The sequence below is a fragment of the Hemitrygon akajei genome, chromosome 27 (assembly GCF_048418815.1).
Source record: "Hemitrygon akajei chromosome 27, sHemAka1.3, whole genome shotgun sequence".
Taxonomy (NCBI): domain Eukaryota; kingdom Metazoa; phylum Chordata; class Chondrichthyes; order Myliobatiformes; family Dasyatidae; genus Hemitrygon; species Hemitrygon akajei.
In genome coordinates, this window is record NC_133150.1 from 52192355 (window position 1) to 52213426 (window position 21072).

At 40.8% G+C, this 21072-nt stretch overlaps 1 protein-coding gene and 1 long non-coding RNA gene across 6 annotated transcripts in view; one reads left to right on the forward strand and one right to left on the reverse strand.

Annotated features, from left to right (window-relative positions):
* LOC140717399 (uncharacterized) overlaps positions 1–3957 on the reverse strand; it is a 54189-nt gene extending 50232 nt beyond the window's left edge. For 2 of the 5 annotated variants that reach the window (XR_012096533.1, XR_012096532.1), the window contains exon 1: positions 3661–3816. This is a non-coding gene — a long non-coding RNA (uncharacterized lncRNA). Of the gene's footprint in view, positions 1–3660 lie in introns of all 5 variants that reach the window. The other 3 variants (XR_012096534.1, XR_012096535.1, XR_012096531.1) reach the window with 3 other exon arrangements.
* A 5-nt stretch (positions 3958–3962) lies between these two features.
* Positions 3963–21072, forward strand: part of LOC140717395 (T-lymphocyte surface antigen Ly-9-like) — a 48105-nt gene continuing 30995 nt past the window's right edge. The window contains exon 1 of the mRNA XM_073030944.1: positions 3963–4114. Coding sequence (XP_072887045.1) covers positions 4069–4114 — 46 coding nt within the window. The 5' untranslated portion in view covers positions 3963–4068. The remainder of the gene's footprint in view (positions 4115–21072) is intronic.

Below are 21072 nucleotides of genomic sequence, written 5' to 3' on the forward strand. Positions count from 1 at the left end.
GCTAGAGTCCTTACTAATTTTGAGTATTCCAAACCTTTTAAACTTCAATATGGAACTAGACAAGGATGTCCCCTGAGCCCTTTGCTCTTTAATTTGGCTTTAGAACCCTTAGCCATTGCTTTTTGAGAATCTAATGATGTTACTGGTATTCTAATGAGAGGGACTATTCATGAAGTTTCGCTTTATGCTGATTACCTCTTGCTTTTTATTTCTAATGTCGAGACTTCACTACCTCCTGTGCTTTCTCTACTTTCTTGTTTTAGCCAGTTTTCAGGATAAAAACTGAATTTACATAAAGTGAACTTTTTCCACTGAATTTAAAGAGCAAACACGAGGAAATCTGCAGATGCTGGAAATTCAAACCACAAACACAAAATGCTGGTGGAACACAGCAGGCCAGGCAGCATCTATAAGGAGGAGCACTGTCGACGTTTCAGGCCGAGACCCTTCATCAGGACTAACTGAAAGGAAAGATAGTAAGAGATTTTAATTAGTGGGGGGAGGGGGGAATGCAAAATGATAGGAGAAGACCGAAGGGGGTGGGATGAAGCTAAGAGCCGGAAAGGTGATTGGCGAAAGTGATACAGAGCTGGAGAAGGGAAATGATCATGGGACGGGAGGCCTCGAGAGAAAGAGGGGGGGGGGGGGGGGGGGAGAAGCACCAGCGGGAGATGGAGAACAGGCAGAGTGATGGGCAGAGAGAGAGAAAAAAAACAAACAACTAAATATGTCAGGGATGGGGTAAGAAGGACACGAGGGGCATTAACGGAAGTTAGAGAGGTCAAAGTTCATGCCATCAGGTTGGACGCTACCCAGCCGGTATATAAGGTTTTGTTCTTCCAACCTGAGTTTGGATTCACATTGACAGTAGAGACATGGAAAGAGACATCAGAATGGGAATGGGACGTGGAATTAAAATGTCTGGCCACTTTGAGATCCTGCTTTCTCTGGCGGACCGAGCGTAGGTGTTCCACTGAATAAATTGTTACCAATTAATACTAACCATCCTTTTAAATTTGTAAGAAATCTACTTACCTACTTGGGTGTAACAATAACCAAGAATTATAAGTATCTATTTAATGAAAATTTTCTTACCTTACTGAATTTTGTAAAAATTACATTATCAAACTGGTTGCCTTTTTCGTTATCCTTGATTGGCCGAATCAACTCTATTAAAATGAACATTTTACCTAAATTTATATACCTTTTTCAGACATTACCTGTTTTTATTCCTAAATCTTTTTTTGACTCTCAATTCTATTATATCTTCTTATATATAGAAAAACATTCTCGACTAAATAAAATTCATCTTCAAAAATCTAAGAAGAATGAAGGTTTAGCTTTACCAAATTTTAGGCTTTATTATTGGGCAGTCAATATACGAAATCTTACGTTTTGGACATATTATATTATCCGTGAGCACTGTCCGATATGGGTTTCTTTGGAAGCTAATTCTGTTAATAAATTTTCTATAATTTCTCTTCTCAGATCCTCACTTGCTTTATCTTTTAGTAAACTAACTGAAAATTTGGTAGTTAAACATACTTTGAGGATCTGGGTACAATTTAGGAAATTATTTGGTCTGTTGAGATTTTCTTTATCTAGTCCCAGTTGTTCTAACTATTTTTTTAAACCTTTACTTTGTCAGCGAACAATTGATACTAGAGCGTACAATCATCACAGAGATATTTGATTCTGCACTTCACACTCCCTAGAGTACAAATCGAAGTAAATATAATAAAATTTAAATTATAAATCATAATTAGAAATAGAAAAGGGAAAGTAAGGTAATGCAAAAAAAAACCAAGTGACAGGTCCGGATATTTGGAAGGTACAGCCCAGATCTGGGTCAGGATCCGTTCAGTAGTCTATCACAGTTGGAAAGAAGCTGTTCCCAAATCTGGCCGTACAAGTCTTCAAGCTCCTGAACCTTCTCCCAGAGAGGCTAGAGGGACAAATAGTCTGTTGGCTGGGTGGATCGTGTCCTTGATTATCCTGGCAGCACTGCTCCGACAGAGTGCGATGTAAAGTGAGTCCAAGGATGGAAGATTGGTTTGTGTGATGTGCAGGGCTATGTTCATGATCTTCTGCAGCTTCTTCCGGTCTTCCATACCAGGTTGTGATGCACCGTAGAAGAATACTTTCTACGGTGCATCTATAAAAATTAGTGAGGGTTTTAGGGAACAGGCCAAATTTCTTCAGCTTTCTCAGGAAGTAAAGGTGCTGGTGAGCCTTTGATGACCAATGCAGTTATCAAAGAATGGGATAGATTGGGTAATGAATGCTTCCAGGATTTGTTTGTTGGAGGAAGTCTTCTTTCGTTTGAGCAAATGTCAGCTAAATACAGTTTACCCAAAACTCATTTGTTTTGTTATTTATGAATTAGAGACTTTCTGCGTTCTCAACTATATACATTTCCCATAAGTTCCGATAAGGACTTATTAGATGTAATTTTTAATTTGAAACCTTTTTATAATGGTTCAATATCCAATATTTATGGTACGTTGCTAGGAATGAGAAACACTCCTACAGACAAAATTAAAAATCTTTGGGAACAAGATTTAAAGACTTCAATTTCTGAGGAAACTTGGAATGAAATTTTTAAATTGGTTAACACTTCATCATTATGTACCCATCATTCCTTCTTACAATTTAAAGTGGTTCATAGGGCTCACATGTCCAGAGATAAGCTATGTCACTTTTATTCGGATATATCTCCTTTCTGTGATAGATGCAATAATGGAGAAGCTCCATTAATTCACATGTTTTGGACATGTCCAAGTCTTGGAAGATACTAGAAGAAAGTATTCCAAACTTTCTCGGTACTATTCAAGGTAAACTTTAAACCTAACCCTTTGACCACATTATTTGGCATTGTTGGAGGAAAAGATTTTATTTTGGAGACACCTGATTTGCATATTTTGGCTTTTATTTCTCTTATAGCTAGGAGGGCACTCTTGCTTAAATGAAAGGACACTGTTCCGCCTACTCATGCTCAATGGTTACGGGATGTTAGGTCATGCTTAAATTTAGAAAAGATCCGTTGTTCATTTTTTGTATCTAGCCAAGACTTTTATACATCAAGAGGACAATCCTTGAATTATTTGCAAAACCTCTGATTTGTTGTAAAAGTACAGATGGTGGCTAATAATGTATTTTATAATATGATTAGGGCTTTTCCCCCTTTTTTCTTGCTTTTCCTAACAGCTCTGATTTTGGTAGTGGGTTTAGATTTTTTATACCAAAATTATATTTCAATATTATGATCTAATTTTTATGAATGCAGGGTTTTGTGATTGTAACTATTTTTAACACAATGTATTTGCTATTATTATTTTTTTCTTTTTACTTACATATCTTCTTGTACTCTATTATTCTATGTAGAAACTAATATGGAGCAAGGAGGAAGCCACTGCTCCAAAACCGCCATAAAAAGCCACACTACAGTTTGCAAATGCATATGGGGCAAAGATCTTACTTTTTGGAGAAATTTTTGGCCATAATGACCACCGTTATGTTTGGAGGAAAAAGGGTCAAGACATCAGTTGTTCAGACACGTTACCTTGGCCTGTTTTGGTACAGGGACGATGGTGGATAATTTGAAACAGGAGGGCGCTCCACACTGGGAAAGGGAGAGATTAAAAATGTCGGTAAACACACCTGCAGTTGTGCTGAGTAAATTCTGAGTACCCGCCCTGGGATGCCGTCCGGTCCTGCAGCCTTGAGACGAGCCACTTAATGGAAACATCTACGGCCCTCAGCTTCAGAGGTGACCAGGTTGTAGCGGTGGCTGCGATTTCCTACTCACCTCACGGAGCTTGTCCTGAGGCTGCCGGAGGCCGACTGTGAGAGTGAGGTAGTGAAAGATTGAGCGGTGTGGGGGTGGCATTATGGAACAGACAGGACAAGGGCTGCGGGCAGTGACAGGGCGGCGCCAGACGGAAGCCGCAGTCTCACTGAATCCCTGCCGGCCAGCCCTTACCGGAAGTCTCTTCCTGGTGTTTCTCCCGACGTTCCCCGAGAATCCAGGTCGCCTGAAGGCCCTCAAGCTGCGGGGCTCTCGTCAGGATGGTCTGGTCCGTGCTCTGTGTTACTGCCTGGGTCGCCTGTGTGGGTAAGGTCAGATTGCGGTCACCGATAGTGGTTAGAGAACTGGTTGTACAGCGGCGAGGCATTTTACAGTGATTGCTTTTCAACGCATTGTGATCTGAGAGGAACGATTGACCGCGCCCTCCCTCCTCAGCCACCCCGAGCCCCAGCAATCTCAGTCTCATTTTCTCCCTACGCGACTCCCTTGTCCATTCGTCCCCCCCCCCCCCCAATCCCTTCCCACCGATCTCCCTCCTGGCACTTATCCTTGTAGCACTTGTTCAGCTTACAACTGTCCTTACCATTCCTCCCTCACCACCATTCAGGGCCCCAGACAGTCCTTCCAGCTGAGGCGACACTTCACCTGTGCGTCGGCTGGTGTGAAACACTGCGTACGGTGCTCCCGGTGTGGCCTTTTATAAATATTGGTGAGACCTGACGCAGACTGGGAGACCGTTTCTCTGAACACCTACTCTCTGTCAGCCAGAGAAAGCAGGATCTCCCAGTGGCTACACATTTTAATTCCACGTCCCATTCTGATATGTCTATCCATGGCCCCCACTACTGTCAAGATGAAGCCACAACTTATATACCGGCTGGGTAGCCTCCAACCTGATGGCATGAACACTGACTTCTCTAACTTCCGTTAATTTCCCTCCTCCCCTTCTTACCCCATCCGATAATAGTTTTTTCCCCCTCTTCCTTTTTATTCCTCTCTTTCTGCCCATCACTCTGCCTGTTTTCCATCTCCCTCTGATGATCCCCTCCCTCTTTCTTTCTCCCTAATCCTCCTGTCCCAAGGTCCTTTCCCTTCTCCAGCTCTGTATCCCTTTTGCCAATCAACTTTCCAACTCTTAGCTTCATTCCTCCCCCTCCTGGCTTCTCCTATCATTTCTGATCTCCCCCTCCCCCTCCCACTTTCAAATCTCTTACTATCTTTTCTTTCAGTTAGTCCTGACGAAGGGTCTCGGCCCAAAACGTCGACTGTACTTCTTCCTATAGATGCTGCCAGGCCTGCTGCGTTCCAACAGCATTTTGTGTGTGTTGCTTGAATTTCCATCATCTTCAGATTTCCTCGTGTTTGTGTGCTCACTTTCTCTCCACCATTTGCAAGGTTTAGTTTAAGTGATCAGCTCTGCTTGTGGAGCAGTGAGTGTGTTAGGTGTTCACTGCAGGCAGAAGACTTTTCTGCCCATTGTGTCATTCTCTGGGTCTGCCAGACCACCATTAAAAGCAGACACAAAGCATCCTCCTCCCCTCCTTATTTTTGCTGAGAAGCATTGGATTATCAGACTCTCCTCTTTCTCGAGTTAAGAGAGCTCTGTGTCTCTCTCCATAAACTTAGTCTCAACCTCCTCTTTTCCCTTTCACTCTCTCTTCCTCCATGAGTAATCTAATGATGACAGTAATGATTTACAGGTAACTGTAGGGTTGGAGAGAAGTGTTGCAGATGGGGCAAACATTCTGAGAATAATCGTGCTTGGGCGTCACTGCCTTTCCTTACTGATTGTGGTCTACGAGTCAGGAGGTTAAAGATCCAGTTGCAAAGGGAGGCAGGTGTCTTAACTGGATGTGGAGTCAAATGAGGGGATAGGGTGAAGATGCCCTGTAGATGGTACAAGCATTGTTTCTGTGGACCACAGTGAGGGGGAGAAGTCCACACAGCGGGGAGAAGGAGATGGTTTGTCCAGCTGGCCAGAGAGGCTGTGGGACTTGGAGGGGAGCCTGCAGATAGTGGTGTTCTCTTGTACTGCTCTTATCTTTCCTGATGGGAGAGGTGACAGGTTTGCAAGGTCTTGTCACAGTAGCTTGGGTGAGTGACTGCAGTACATTTTGCAGATGGTGCACACTGCACAGGATTGTGATATTACGATTACCTGGCTGACTGGCAGCTCAGTGTTCCAGGGTACCGACGCCACAGGTATGATTGTGGTAGAGGTAAGAGAGGAACAAGAGATGTAATATGGATTAGGAAGAACATTGTGAAAATGCATAAGCTTCAGGAGCTGAATTAGGCCATTTGGCCTGTCGAGTCTGCACTGTCATTCAATTACGTTTCTCCTGTCTTCACACTGCAACTCAACCCCTTACCAATCAAGAACCTATTGATCTCTCACTTAAATACACCACAGACCTCCATGTTAACAATTTCCACAGATTTACCACCATCTGGCTGAAGCAGTTCCGGAAATGCACTAGGGGTGCGTGGAAAGAGCTACTCTGTGTGATAACTGAAATTTCTAATGCAGAGTTTTGCAGCAGTTTCTCTGTATTCAGGAGCAACCAGTCAGTAAGAAGCATTGCAGAAAAAGAGCTACCTTTCAGTCAGGTCCATGTTGAAGATTTGAAAAGCGAGCTTCGAGCCACTTCTTGGACAGTCCACACCAAGGGTGCATGAAAAGAGCTACTTTGTAATCAGGGCGGCAATCAAGATTTCAAAGGCAGAGTTTTGTGACAGTTTCTCTGAGCTGAGAGACAATCAATCAGTAAAAGACAGTCCTTTTCACCTCTCTGGTCTTCTGAGCCAAAGCACCAGATACAGTGCCAGACACCCAATCACTGTGGCTCCTCTCCGGTAGGTCATTGTCCTTCAAGAGACTCTAAAGCTATGTACTTATTATTGAACTGAACGGCCACAGGTGTACTCTGCACTGTGTTCACTTCGGCTTCTTCTACTGACAGTCACCCTGTTACCTGTCTCTTGCAACCTAGAGGTGACTACCTCCCTGTCACTCCTGTTTATCACCTCCTCATTCTCCTGTATGAAATGAAGGTCATTGAGCTGCAGTTCCATTTCCCTAATACATTCAGGACCTGCAACTCAGTACACCTGGTGCAGATGTATTTATCTGGGAGACTGGAGGTCTCCCAAACTCCCCACATATAGAACAAAATATTGCCCCTGGAGCCATTCTCACTTTTGGTTTTATGGTCTTAAATGGTAGAAAATTCTTCACCATTTCCTTGTTCTCTATTACGACATTTTTGGTGTCATTTTCCAGTAGTCCAGTGACCTTTCTTGCCTTTTTCTTAACCTTTATATACCCCCCAAATAAAACCTTTTAGAAACTTTTGTTATTGACTACTGTGGTTTTTCATCTTCTCTCTTACAGATATTATCCTCTGTTGGGTTTTATCCTTTTCCCAAACCTCTGGCTTCCCAGAAATCTTTACCATATTGTATGCCTTCTCTTTTGCTTTTCTACTGCCCATGACTTCCCTTGTCAGCCACCAGTTCCTCATCCTGCCTTTAGTGTCTTCTTCCTTGGGATGAAATTCTGCTTTCTTCCAGAAACCCCTGCAATTGCTGCTGCACTCTCTTCTGTACCGGGACCCCTTCCAATCAACTGTGGCCACGACTTTCTCATGCCTCTGCAGTTATTCTTGATCATCACAAGGAGATGTTGTAGAAGTTAGAACTTTACTTGGTGCATAGGAGACTGAGAGTTTTCAGAGAGGTGTATGAAATCACAAGGGGCATTGATAGGGTGAACACACGGTCTTTTTTTCTCACTTCTGGAGAATCAAGAACTAGAGGCATAAGTTTAAAGTCTGTGGGGAGTGATTGAAGAAACCCTCAAGGGGCAATTTATCAGATTCAGATTCAGTTTGTTGTCATTTACAAACCACAAATGCAATGCAGTTTAAAAAATGAGACAACGTTCCTCCAGAATGTTATCGCAAAAATGCATGACAAAACAGACTACACCAGAAAATCCACATAACGTTTGGCAATCCCCAATCCAGAGTCCGGAGAGGCTGCTGCGTATTAATATCGCGCTACCATCTTTGCGCGTTCCCCGGAAAGGAGCTCCAATCGCACCAGACAAACAAGACCAAAAACTAAAGCTGCAAGTCCTGCACAAAACCACATAGTTGCAACATATAGTTACAACAGTGCAAACAATAGCATAATTGATTTAAAAAACAGACCATGGGCACAGTAAAAATAGTCCAAAGATGTTAAAATGTTAAAAGACTATAAGTTGGAAAGAAACCACCACACAGTTTCCAGAAGCCCTCAGGGTCCCAATAGACTCGTCATCTCAGGCCGGCGGCAGAAAGGAATACCCCCGCTATGGACTTCCACTGCGCCGCCCGACTCAGCCTCGAAGACGCAATACACAATGAACGTGCCGCCGGACCCAGCCTCGCAGACACAGCACACAGTGAAAGCAACCTGATCGCAGCGGACTCTGAGTCCGTCGAACCTCCGAGCCTCCGACCATCCCCTCAGGCACAGCTTCTCTGAGCACCATCCTCCACCGAGCATATTAAGACGGCCCTGCCAACGGCCATCGGCAACGTGACCCCGAGGACCGGGGGCCTGTTTTTCCCAGCCAAGACCCGGACCTCACAGCAGCAGCAGCAACGAAGAAGGTCTTCCTGGAGATTTTCAGATGTTCCTCCATGCTCCCATGTCCGTTTATTATTAGATTATGATTGCACAGGGCACCCTGCTTCAGAAGTAACAGATATTCAGCTCTGGAGTGGCCGCTGCAAGCTGCGTCGTGCTGACATCTTGGATGAAATTTATGTACACAATGGGAAGTATTTATGTGGAATCAGCTGCCAGAGAAAGTGGCTGAGGCAGATAAAATAGCAACTTTTAAAAGTCAGTTGAACAGGTACATGGGTTGGAAAGGTTAATGGCCAAACACTGACAATTGGGATGAGGCATTTTGGTTGGCTTGAACCAGTTGGATCAAAGTGTCCCCTGTCTGTGCTGAATGACTCGATAACTAATATCATAACATTAAATTTCAGTTTCCTTCAAACTGCATGGTGAGGTCTGTCAGATAGTGATCTCTGCTTACTAAGGGTTCCATCTGCTTTAGCTCCCTGATAGTCTACCTCTTTACGCAATATCCAGACCTAGACATGCCTGTTCCCTTGTGCGATCTACCTTATGTTGCTGTGGAAAGCCACAAATTTGTTTTCCTGGAGTCTTCTGCCAGCCTGATTTTACCCAGTGTACTTTTGTGGAAGTCCTCCATGATCATTGTAACATTACTTTTCTCATGTTCCTTTTCTATCTTCTGGGAGAAAAAGCATGTGAGAAAGGCAGTGTTTCTCACATGCCTTTTGTACCCTCATCCTGGCTGCTATTCTACACCCTATACATAAGTCCCTTCAGCGTCTTGTAACCCTTGAAGTTCCTCAACTCTTGCCACAAAGATTCTACATCTTCTGATCCTATCATCACTCAGTGCTATGGGTTTAATTTATTTTTTTTTACTGACAGTGCTGCTCCTTTGTACTGTGTATTGTGTCCTGTGCTGTCGTTCTCCAGTAATCAGTGTGAATTAGAGAAGTTGCAGATAGCTATAGGAATAATAGGGTTGTTATTGACCCCTGATGGAGACTGGGACTTCCACAGTGCCAGGGTATTGAATGGGATGGAATTAGTTCAATGTATCCCGTAAAGCCTTCTGAAGAAATATATAGATGGTTCTCAAGTTTCAAAGTAAATTTATTATCTCAGTATGTATACATCACCATATACAACCCTGAGATTTGTTTTCTTGTGGGTATACTCTTTAAAAATCCAAGAAACATAATAGAATCAATGAAAGATCATACCAAACAGGATGTAGAAACAACCAATTTGCAAATAACAACAAACTGCAAAAAAAGAAACAACAATAATAAATAATTAGGCAATAAATGTTGCGAACATGAGATGAAAGGTCAAGGGTTGAAGAAGATGGAATCTGATAGGAGAGGAGAGAGGAGCATGGGAGAAAGGGAAGGAGGAAGCGTGCCAGAGGAAGATGATGGACAAGTGAGGAGAAAGGAAGGAAGGGAAGGGGTGGCCAGAAATGGAAAAGGGGAAGCAGAGGGGGAGAAAGTACCAGAAGTTGGAGAAATCAATGTTCATGTTGTCAGGTTGGAGGCTACCCAGATGGAATTTGCGATATTGCTGCACCACCCTGAGGTGGCCTCATCGTGACAACAGAGGAGCCATTGGACCAAAGTGTTGGATTATATATGGCAAATAGGATTAACATCAATGGCCTCCAGGAAAGTTCACCTTTTGTGGTGGACGAAGTGAAGGTGCTCGATGAAGTGGTTGAGCAACCTACATCACGTCTCACTGATGTTGAGGAGGCCACAACAGGATACAGTATAAAACCCTGAAAGCCTTGCAGGTAAAGTGTTGCCTCACCAGTATTTCAGGCCCTGAATGGTGATGAGGAAGGAGGTGAAGGGATAGGGGTAAGTGCCAGCAGGGAGATCAGTAAAGAGGGATGAATGGACAATAGTCTTGGAGAATGCAGTCACTGCAGAAAATGGAAAGTTGAGAGGGAAAGATGTGACTGTTGGTAAGATCATGTTGAAAGTGGCAGAAAAAGTTATGGAGAATGTCTCCGGTGTTGGTATTTGTTGCTTTGGATTTCCAGCATTTGCAGACTTTCTTGTAGTTATCGAGAATGATCTGCTGGATGTAGAGGCTCGAGGGGTGGTAATAAGGACAACAGGAAGTATCTCTCTTATGGTGGCAGGAAGATGGGGTGAGGGAGAGATGTCCACAAAATGGAGGAGATCTCTTTGAGGACAGCATTGATCGTAGAGGAAGGGGTAGCAGAAAACACTAGGTCTCTGCTTCGGTTCTGAGCCTCCCAATTGAGAAGTCACTGTTGTATGTACGTCCCCAGCTGATGGCTCTCCACCTCAGAACCCTGCAGAAACAGCTGTACACTGAACACCCTCCCAGACAGTGTACACTGGTCTTAAATTTTCTCAGCTGGGGTCATTGCCATCAGGAGGACATGCAATGTTTGGTAAGTGTCAGTTCTGCTACTCTGTGAGAGTTATCAAGTTTTAACCCAGACCTATTAAGAGCCTGGAATGTAGTTGCCTGTGGTCAGAGGAGGGAGATACTTTGCCTGTGGGAGTGAACTGGCCCTCATCCTGTCCCTGTGGCTGGCAAGGGGGCTCATGAGTGTGGAATTTTCCTGGCTGGACCGAATGAATCAACAGACCTAAGCGCTGAAACCTCTCTTGGGAACCAATCCCACACAACGTGAGCCGTTCCTTGGAGGTACCCTCTTTACCATTCTGTGATGTGTGCTATTAGTTATTGTATGGACTGCTCCTGCACTCTACACTTCCTTATCTTTGTCTGCCAATGATGTGTGCCCCGGTGATCTGTTGTGCCATCTGGCAGGAGAGGAGATTCCCAGTGAAGTTTTCTGTGCAGTGACCTGGAGTGGAGAGTGTAGCACAGAAACAAATTCAGGTTTACTCATTGACAAGGTCTCACATAGGAGCAACAGACACAAAATGCTAGTGGAACACAGCAGTCCAGGCAGCATCTATAAGGAGAAGCACTGTCGACGTTTCGGGCCGAGACCCTTCGTCAGGGCTAACATAGGAGATTGTTCAAGATGGTTCTGTCGCTCAGCATTTAAGCTGAGCTAGTAAATTGTTTAAGACACTGGCTTTGTGGGAGAAGCCAGAGTGGTAGTAGATGGTTGACTCTCTGACTGCAGACTCGTAACTTGTGGAGTGCCGCAGTTTTTTTTCCTACCAATAGGGTTTATTTTATATATATATTTGGGAGGGTTCAGTTACTATGATATTACTAAATAATATTTTCGTAAATTTAGTTCGGTTAAATATACTATTAACCTTTTTAAATCTGTTTTATTATAGCGCCCTATAACCGAATTTAAAGTTCTCTTAGGGATTTAAAGCTAAACTTGAGATGGCGCTGGTTTTTCTCTCTAAGAGATTATATTATTTTGGTTCTTTTTCTGTTTAATACATGATGGAATGTAAACACTCTCCTTTGTCGAGACGTTACAGTCTTTCTTGCAAGGTCATTTTATTTTTTTTGTGTACTGGCTGGGGGGAGGGAGAGACGAGACCGACAGAGCAGCCCACGGCTTTGCATCTATCTCAGTTCGTTTGTTTCGGGCTTTTGGGAGTGTGGGTGGGTTTAGAGTTAGGAGTTTTTTCCCCATTAGGTGGTTTCAGAGCATGCGTGTTTTCTATATGGCTGTATTCTTCATCACCGCCATCTTTGATAATCCCGTATTGTTATGTGTTCTGTGCACGTATAAAGTAAATTGGAATAAAATTATAGTATGGCAGTTAAACGGATTAATGTAACAAGTTGGAATGTACGTGGTTGGAATCATCCTATTAAACGAAAAAAGACTTTTAAAACTATTAATCGATTCCAACCTGATATAATTTTTGCTCAGGAGATGCATATCAGGGCGGGAGATCAAAATAGATTTTTTCACTGGTGAAATGGAATACAGCTCCTTGCTACTTTTCAGAGCAAAACTAGGGGCGTGTCTATCTTTATTAAATTTAATATATTTACTCAAGAGGATATTGAATCAGATTCTAATGGTAGATTTTTAATTGTTAAAGAAATGATTTGTAATAGAAAGATTGTTTTGGTTAATTTGTATGGTCCTAATTTGGATGATCCTTTTTTTAAAAAAAAAATTTGCTTTACTGCCAGATTTAAATGAGTATATGTTGATAATGGGTGGGGATTTTAACTGTTGTTTAAATCCTATGATTGACAAGAGTTCAACTAATCAGCGACTTCAAAATCGTTCTGCGTCAGTTATTAACTCATTTTTGACGGATTTTGGGTTGATCCAATTATGGAGGCATTTACACCCTGATAACAGAAAATATTCCTTTTTTTCACATGTTTATAAAATATATTCGAGGATTGATTATATTATAGTTGATCCCCGTCTTTTGCCTAATGTTAAAAACTGTGAATATGACGCTATTGCTATATTTGATCATGAGCCTTTGGGTTTGTCCTTAGAATTTGATGATGTCGTTTTTGGCCGTCCGCCATGTCTCAGACTTTATTGCAAAACTCTGACTTTATCAGTTTTATCGAAAGCCAAATAAAAGATTTTTTTCTTTTTAATGATATAGGAGGTATGTCTAAATTAATTATATGGGATACATTCAAAGCATTTTTACGTGGTCAGATTATTATTCAGCTAAACTTAAAAAATAGACTAAAGCACAACTGGATAAAATTTCAAAACATATTAAAGATTTATATAATATCTATGCGACTTCCAAGGTTATCTACTTAAGTTAAAGAGCCAATTTTACATGTTTGGAGATAAAAATAATAAACTACTTGCATCTCAATTAAAATCGGCTGGAGCCAAGAGGCAAATTTTGAAAATTCGTAGAAAAGGCTCGGGATTATGAAAAACTTAATAAGGTTTTTCAAGATTTTTATACTGAACTTTATAAATCTCAATTTGCAGTAGACTCTTCTGAAATGAATGCTTTTTTTTATGAAAGATTGCTTTCCCTAAAATTTCTGCTGATGATCAAAAAACTCTTGATGCCCAAATTACTGAATCCGAAATTCATAAAACTATTTTTTCAATGTAATCTGGTAAGGCCCCAGGACTTGATGGTTATCCTATAGAATTTTATTTAAAAATTTGGGAAGTTGTTTTCTCCGTATATGTTGGAGATGTTTAAAGATTCTTTTGTGATAAGTGATTTACCCTCTAGTTTTTATGACGCTTCTATTTCTTTAATTCTCAAAAAGGATAAAGATCCTACTGATTGTGCCTCATACAGACCTATTTCATTATTGAATGTGGATGCTAAGATTCTCTCAAAGATAATTGCCAATCGGTTGGAGAGTTTTTTGGGTAAAATCATTTTTAAAGATCAAACAGGCTTTATAAAGGGTCGTTATTCTTTCTCAAATGTTCAGAGATTATTCAACATTATATATTCGCCTTCTTCTAAAACTCCACAATCTGGTATATCTATGGATGCTGAAAAAACATTTGATTGAGTTGAATGGAAATATTTATTTAATGTTTTAGAAAAATTTGGTTTTGGTTTTCATTTTAATAATTGGATTAAAGTGATATATAAAGCTTCTATTGCTACTGTTGTCACTAATAACTGTAGGTCTCCTTTTTTTCCAGCAATCACGGGGGACAAGACAAGGTTGTCCATTAAGTCCTTTGTTATTTAACTTAATATTAGAACCCCTTGATATTGCTCTTCATGAAGCCGAAAATATTCATGGGATTTTTGTGAATGAGACCATGCACAAGATCTCTCTTTACGCTGATGATTTATTGGTGTATATATATCTAAGCCTGAAGATCTATTCCTGCTTTGCTAAAATTATTTGACAAATTTGGAGACTTTTCAGGATATAAAATAAATTTTAGTAAAAGTGAATTACTTCCTTTAAATGAATCTGTCTCTATATATGATAATATTCCTTTTAAAGTTACTGATTCTTTTAGATATTTAGGTGTTATAATTACTAAAAAATATAAGGATCTTTATAAAGCTAGTTTTCCTCCTTTAGTGGACTCTATGAAGTATTCCTTCTGTAGGATGGAGCCCACTTACATTTTCACTTGTTGGTCGTATTCATGTACTTAAAATGATGATTTTACCAAAACTTTTATATTTATTTCAGAATATTCCTGTTTTTTTGACTAAGAAGTTTTTTGATCGGATTGATTCTATTATTCTATCTTTTATTTGGGATAATAAAAGACCAAGAATTGGTAAATGTCCTTTGCAAAAGTTGAAAAAGGACAGAGGTCTCGCTTTGCCTAATCTAAGAATGTATTATTGGGCTGTTAATTTGCGGTATATGTCATTTTGGTTATATTGGGGTGATAGGAATGATCGGCCAGTTTAGGTAGACCTGGAACTGAGAGCTGTGAAACAGTCTTATTTAACTTCGTTATTAGGAGTTACTCTACCTATACAATTAGCTAAAGTTGCTAATTTAAACCTACATCCTGTGGTTAATTACTCTTTATAAATTTGGCTCCAGTTCCACAATTTTTTTAATCTTAAAAAATTTAAACTTTGTAGTATAATTCATCGTAATTTTTTAAACCTTCTCGGAGTGATCCAATTTTTTTTACTTTGAAAAAATAAAGGTATTAATTATTTTTTGGATTTATTAAAAGAAGGCAGATTGGTGTCTTGAACAATTAGTCGATAAGTATTCTCTCTCATATTCACACTTTTTACAATATCTTCAAGTTAGACATTTTTTACAAAAATATTTAAGTAATTTTCCTTGCATATTGGAGGCTGACTTGTTAGATACTATTATGAATATGAACCCCTCGTTGAAAGGTTCTATTGGAAGAATCTATAATTTATTATTACAATGGGATAAGTGTCCTTTACTTAAGATTAAACAGGATTGGGAGAAGGAACTTGATTTGACTTTATATGGGAGGATTGGACACAGATTCTGAAGCTGGTCAACTCTTCTTTGATCTGTGCTAGTCATTCACTGATTCAATTTAAAATTGTACATCATTACCATTTGACGAAGAAGCGACTTTCTAAAATATTTCCCGATGTTGACAAGTATTGTGATAGATGTAAAACTGAGATAGCTGCACTGACACATATGTTCTGGTCATGTTCTGTATTAAAACAGTTTTGGAAATCAGTGTTTTCGAGAATTCTAAAGCACTCAGAATCAATTTACAACCTAATAAATTGACTGTGCTTTTTGGAATAATTCCTCAAAATATTCATGGTATTTCTGTGTCTGACCAACATGTTATTGCGTTTGTTACATTGATAGCTAGGAGAGCCATCTTGTTGAAATGGAAGGGTATATCAGCTCCTGTTTTGTCACAATGGTTCTCTCAAGTGATGCTGTATCTTACCTTGGAGAAAATTAGAGGTCGAACCTTTGAACCTTTATTTGATTTTGAGAGGAGATGGGGCTCATTTGCTGGTTATTATCATTTCAGTTAACTGATAGATTTCCTCCACGATCTAAATGTAATTTTTTTTTATGTATCTTTTTTTCTTGTTGGCGGTTTGATGTTTATTTTTAGAAGCTTTTTGTATAATGCATGGCTCCGGGGTTGGACCTCCAATGGGTTTCTTTTTTTTTCCTCACTTTTCTTGCTTAGTAAGGTTTTTTTTTAATTCACGAAGATTTTCAGTCCTTAAGATAATTTCTTTTTTGAGGCATTGCAAGTGTTGTTACTTCGATGTACTTGTGCTATTTTTGAATAATAATAATAATAATAAAAAGATTTGAAAAGAAAAGACACTGGAGAAGTCAAAGAGTGGTAGTAGATGGTTGCCTCTCTGTCTGGAGACTTGTAACTTGTAGAGTACTGCAGGGATCGGTGCTGGGTCCTTTGTTGTTTGGCACCTGTATCAAGAATCTGAATGATAATGTGGTTAGATAGATACTTTATCGATCTCAAAGGAAATGGCAGAGTCACAATAGCATTACAAGTGCACAGATATACAAATATTAGAAAAGAAGTAAGAAAGAATAAAAACTAAGTTCCCTCAACAGATTAACAGGAGGGGAATCATCACTTCCCTGCTATAGGTTGATTCATTATAGAGCCTAATGGCCAAGGGTAAGAATGACCTCATATAACATTCTTTGGAGCTGCACAATTGTCTTAGTCTATTACTAAATGTGCTCCTCTGTTCAGCCAAGGTGGCATGCAGAGGGTGAAAAACATTGTCTAGAATTGCCAGGATTTTCTGTAGGGTCCTTTGTCCTACCTTAGCCTCAAGTGTGACCAGTTTGATTTCTGTAACAGAGCCAGCCTTTCTAATCAGTTTATTGAGCCTGTTGGCATCACCCCTGTTGATGCCATTGCCCCAGTGCATCACTGCATTGAAGATTGTACTAATGACAACAGACTGGTAGAACACGTGAAGGAGAGGCCTGCTCAGGAAGTAGAGGTGACTCTGGCCCTTCTTGTTCACAGCCTCTGTGTTGGTGCTACACTCAGGTCTGTCATCCAGGGGCACTGCCAAGTACTTGTAGGTCCTTACTATCAATAGTAACAGGGAGGAATGCAGGCTTAGTCTTCCTAAAGTCCATCACCACGTCCTTTCAGCTTGCACCATTTGACAGAGTCCTCCATCAGGGCCTTCTATTCACCCTCCCATCCTCCCTTTATACACCCAACTACTGCTGAGTCATCAGAGAATTTTTGCAGAAGACAAGGCTCAGTGTTGTATCTAACCTGGATCAGCAAATTAGTGGATGACATCAAGATTGGATGTGTATGGACAGCAAGGAAGGCTATCATGGTTTGCAGTGGGATTTAGACTAGCTGGAAAACTGGGCTGAAAAATGGCAGATGGAATTTAATGCAGACAAGTGTGAGGTGTTGTGTAATGAATTAGAATGGAAGAGAGAGCTTAAGGTATAAGAGCCATTTGGAGCAAGTGATTGAATTCACCCTGAAATCTGAGAAGCAGAAGCCGAAGTCAGATATATCAGTTTTACAGTGGAGTAAAATGAATTCCAGAGGCATGAGAGAGGAGTTGTCCAAATTGATTGGAAAAGAACACTGACAGAGCAGCAATAGCTGGAATTTCCGGAGCAATTCAGAAGGCACAGAATATGTACATCCCAAAGAGGAACAAGTATTCTAAAGGCAAGATGATATAATCATAGTTAACAAGGGAAGTCAAAGCCAACATAAAATCCAAAGAGAAGGCATATAAAAGAGTAAAGATTAGTAGGAACTTAGAGGATTGGGAAGTTATTAAAAACCAACAGAAGACAACTAAAAAAGCCGTTAAGAAGGTAAAGATGAAATAGGAAAATAAGCTAGGTAATAAATTAAAGAGGATACCAGAAGTTTCTTCAGGTTCATAAAGTGTAAAAGAGAAGTGAAAGTGGATATCAGACTGCTGGAAAACAATGTTGGAGAGGCAGTAATGGGGGACAAGGAAATAGTGGACAAACTGAATAAATATTTTGCATCAGTCTTCACTATTGAAGACACTAGCAGTATGGTGGAAGTTCCAGGTGTCAGGGATCATGAATTGGGTGAAGTTACCATTACGAGAGAGAATGTTCTTGGGAAACTGAATGGTCTGAAGGTAGATAAGTCACTTGAACCACATGGTGTACATCCCAGTGATCTGAAAGTGGTGACTGAAGAAATTGTGGAAGCATAAATTATGAGCTTTCAACAATCACTGGATTCTGGAATGGTTCCGGAAGACTGAAACATTGCAAGTGTAGCTCCACTCTTCAAGAAGGGAGAGAGGTAGAGGAAATGAAATTATGAGCATATGATAAGGTAGGCTGTAGTCAGCATTGTTTTCTCAAGGGAAAATCTTGCCTGACAATTCTGTTGGAATTCTTTGAAGAAGTAACAAGCAGCCTAGATAAAGGAGAATCAGTTGATGTTGTGTACTTGGATTTTCAGAAAGCCTTTGAGAAGGTGCCACACATGAGGCTGCTTAACAAGCTGTGAGCCCATGGTAATACAGAAAAGATTCTACCATGCAGTGGCTGATTGACAGTAGGCAGAGAGTGAGAATAAAGGGAGCCTTTTCTTTTTAGCTATCAGTGACTAGTGATAGTCCATGCGGTTTGGACAGATTCTTTTTCAATTACTTGTCAATGATTTGGATGATGGAATTAATAGCTTTTTTTGCGAAGTTTGCAGACGATATGAAAATAAGTGGAGGGGCAGTTAGTTTTGATGAAGTAGAGAGGCTACAGAAGGACTAAGATCAGGAGAATGGGCAAAGAAGTGGCAGATAGAATACAGTGTCGGAAAGTGCATGGTCATGCACTTTGGTGGAAGAAATGAAAGGGCTGACTATTTTCTAGATGGAGAGAAAATATAGAATAGTGAGGTGCAAAGGGACTTGGGAATGCTTGTGCAGGATTCCATAAAGATTAATTTGCAGGTTTGGACTGTAGTGAGGAAGGCAAATGTGATGTTAACATTTATTTCAAGAGGACTAGAATATACAAGCAAGGATGTAATGTTGAGACTTTATAAAGCACTGGTGAGGTCTCACCTGGAGTTTTGAGAGCAGCTCTGGGCCCTTTATCTTAGAAAGGATGTGCTGATACTGGAGAGGGTTCAAAAGTAGTTTATGAAAATGATTCTGGTATTGGACGGTTTGTCATATCAGGAGCATTTGGTGACTCTGGACCTGTATTCACTGGAATTTAGAAGAATGAGGGGTGACCTCATTGAAACCTATCAAATAGTGAAAGCCCTTGATAGAGTGGATATGAAGAGAATGTTTCCTATGATGGGAGAGTCTAAGACCAGAGGACACAGCCACAGAATAGAGAGGCGTCCTTTTAGAATGGAGATGAGGAGGAATTTCTTTAGTTGGAGAGTGATGAATCTGTAGAATTCTTTACCACAGGCAGCAGTGAAGGCCAAGTCTTATGAATATTTGAGGCAGCGGTTGATAGATACTTGATTAGTCAGGGTGTGAAGGGATATGGGAAGAAGGCAGGAGATTGGGGCTGAGAGGAAAATTGGATCAGCCATGATGAAATGCCGGAGAAGATTTTGTTGGGACAAATGCCTAAATTCTACTCCTATGCCTTATTATTGCATTGCGCTTTGGGAGGACCAACCAGGGTAGGTCTTACACAGTGAACGATCGGGCACTGAGGAGTGTGGTAGAACAAAGGGATCTGGGAATACAGGTCTATAATTCATTGAGAATGGCAGCACAGGTAGATAGGGTTGTAAAGAAATCTTTTGGCACATTGGCCTTCATAAATCAGAGGATTGAGTGCTGGAGATGAGATGTTATGCTGAAGTTGTAGAAGATATTGGTTAGGTTAAGTGGATTATTGTGTGCAGCTTTGGTCACCCTCCTGCAGCAAAGATGTAAGTAAGGTTGAAAGACTACAGAGAAAATTTACAAGAATGTTGCTGGTTCTGGAGGACCTGAGTTGTAAGGAAAGATTGCATAGGTTAGGGCTTTATTCTATGGAACGTAGAAGATTGGGAAGGGACTTGATAAAGGTATACAAAATTATGAAGAGTATAGAGAGGGTAAATATAAGCAGTCTTTTTCCACTGAGTTTGTGAGGGACTACAACCAGAAGTCATGTGTTCAGGGTAAAAGGTGAAAAGTTTAAGAGGAACATGAGGGGAAACTTCTTCATTCAGAGGTTTGTGAGAGTGTGGAATGAGCTGCTAGCACAAGTGGTGAATGCAGGCTCATTTTCAACATTTAAGAGAAATTTGTATAGGTATATGCTTGGTAGGGGTATGGAGGGTGCAGGGTGATGGGAGTAGGCAGTTTAAATGGTTTGGTACAGCCTAGATGGGTGAAGAACCTGTTTCTGTTTCGTACTTTTCTACGACTATGGTTTATTCATTATGTGCCGTATCATATCATGGGCATGGCGCTCATGGTCAAAGAACATGATTTTTCCTGGTAAATTTTTCTACTGAGGTGGTTTGCCATTGCTTTCTGCTGCGCAGTGTCTTTACAAGTTTGGTGAACCCAGCCATTGTCAATACTCATCAGAGCTTGTCTGCCTGGAGTCAGTGGTCACAAAAGTACAGCTTGTGATACACACCAGCTGCTCGTACAACCATCCGCCGCCAATCAGGTTTATTATCACTGACAAATGTTGTGAAATCTATTGTTTAGTGGTAGTAGCATTGTGCAAGGTGTGTACTGCTGCCATGAAACATCAATTACACTAAATTACAAATAATAAACTGTGTAAAAGAGGAATATCAAGGTATTGTTACTGGGTTCATGAATGGTTCAGAAATCTAATGGTGGAGGGGAAGAAACTGTTCCTGAAACAAAGATCGTGTGTTCAGGTAGTAACTCAAAGAGGTCGTGTTTCAGATGGTGAGGGTCCTTAATGATAGTTCCCTTTGTCTGTTCTAGATGATGGGGAAGATTGTGTCTGTGATGGAGTTGGCTATGTCTACAGTCCTCTGCAGATTCTTTCGATCCTACACAATTGACCTTCTATACCAGAGGATGATGTAACCAGGCAGAATGTTCTCCGCTGGTCCTCCGTAGAACTCTGCAGCTGATGTTGTGACTCATCAGCTGTGGGTTATCTTTGCAACTTTCAAGTGTCTGTGCCTCGTACCGATGTGGAGAGTGAAAGGTTACAGCCCCATTTGCTTCTTTACAAGGGCTGCTCCTCAAGGTCCAGTCACAATTCAGCCTCAATTC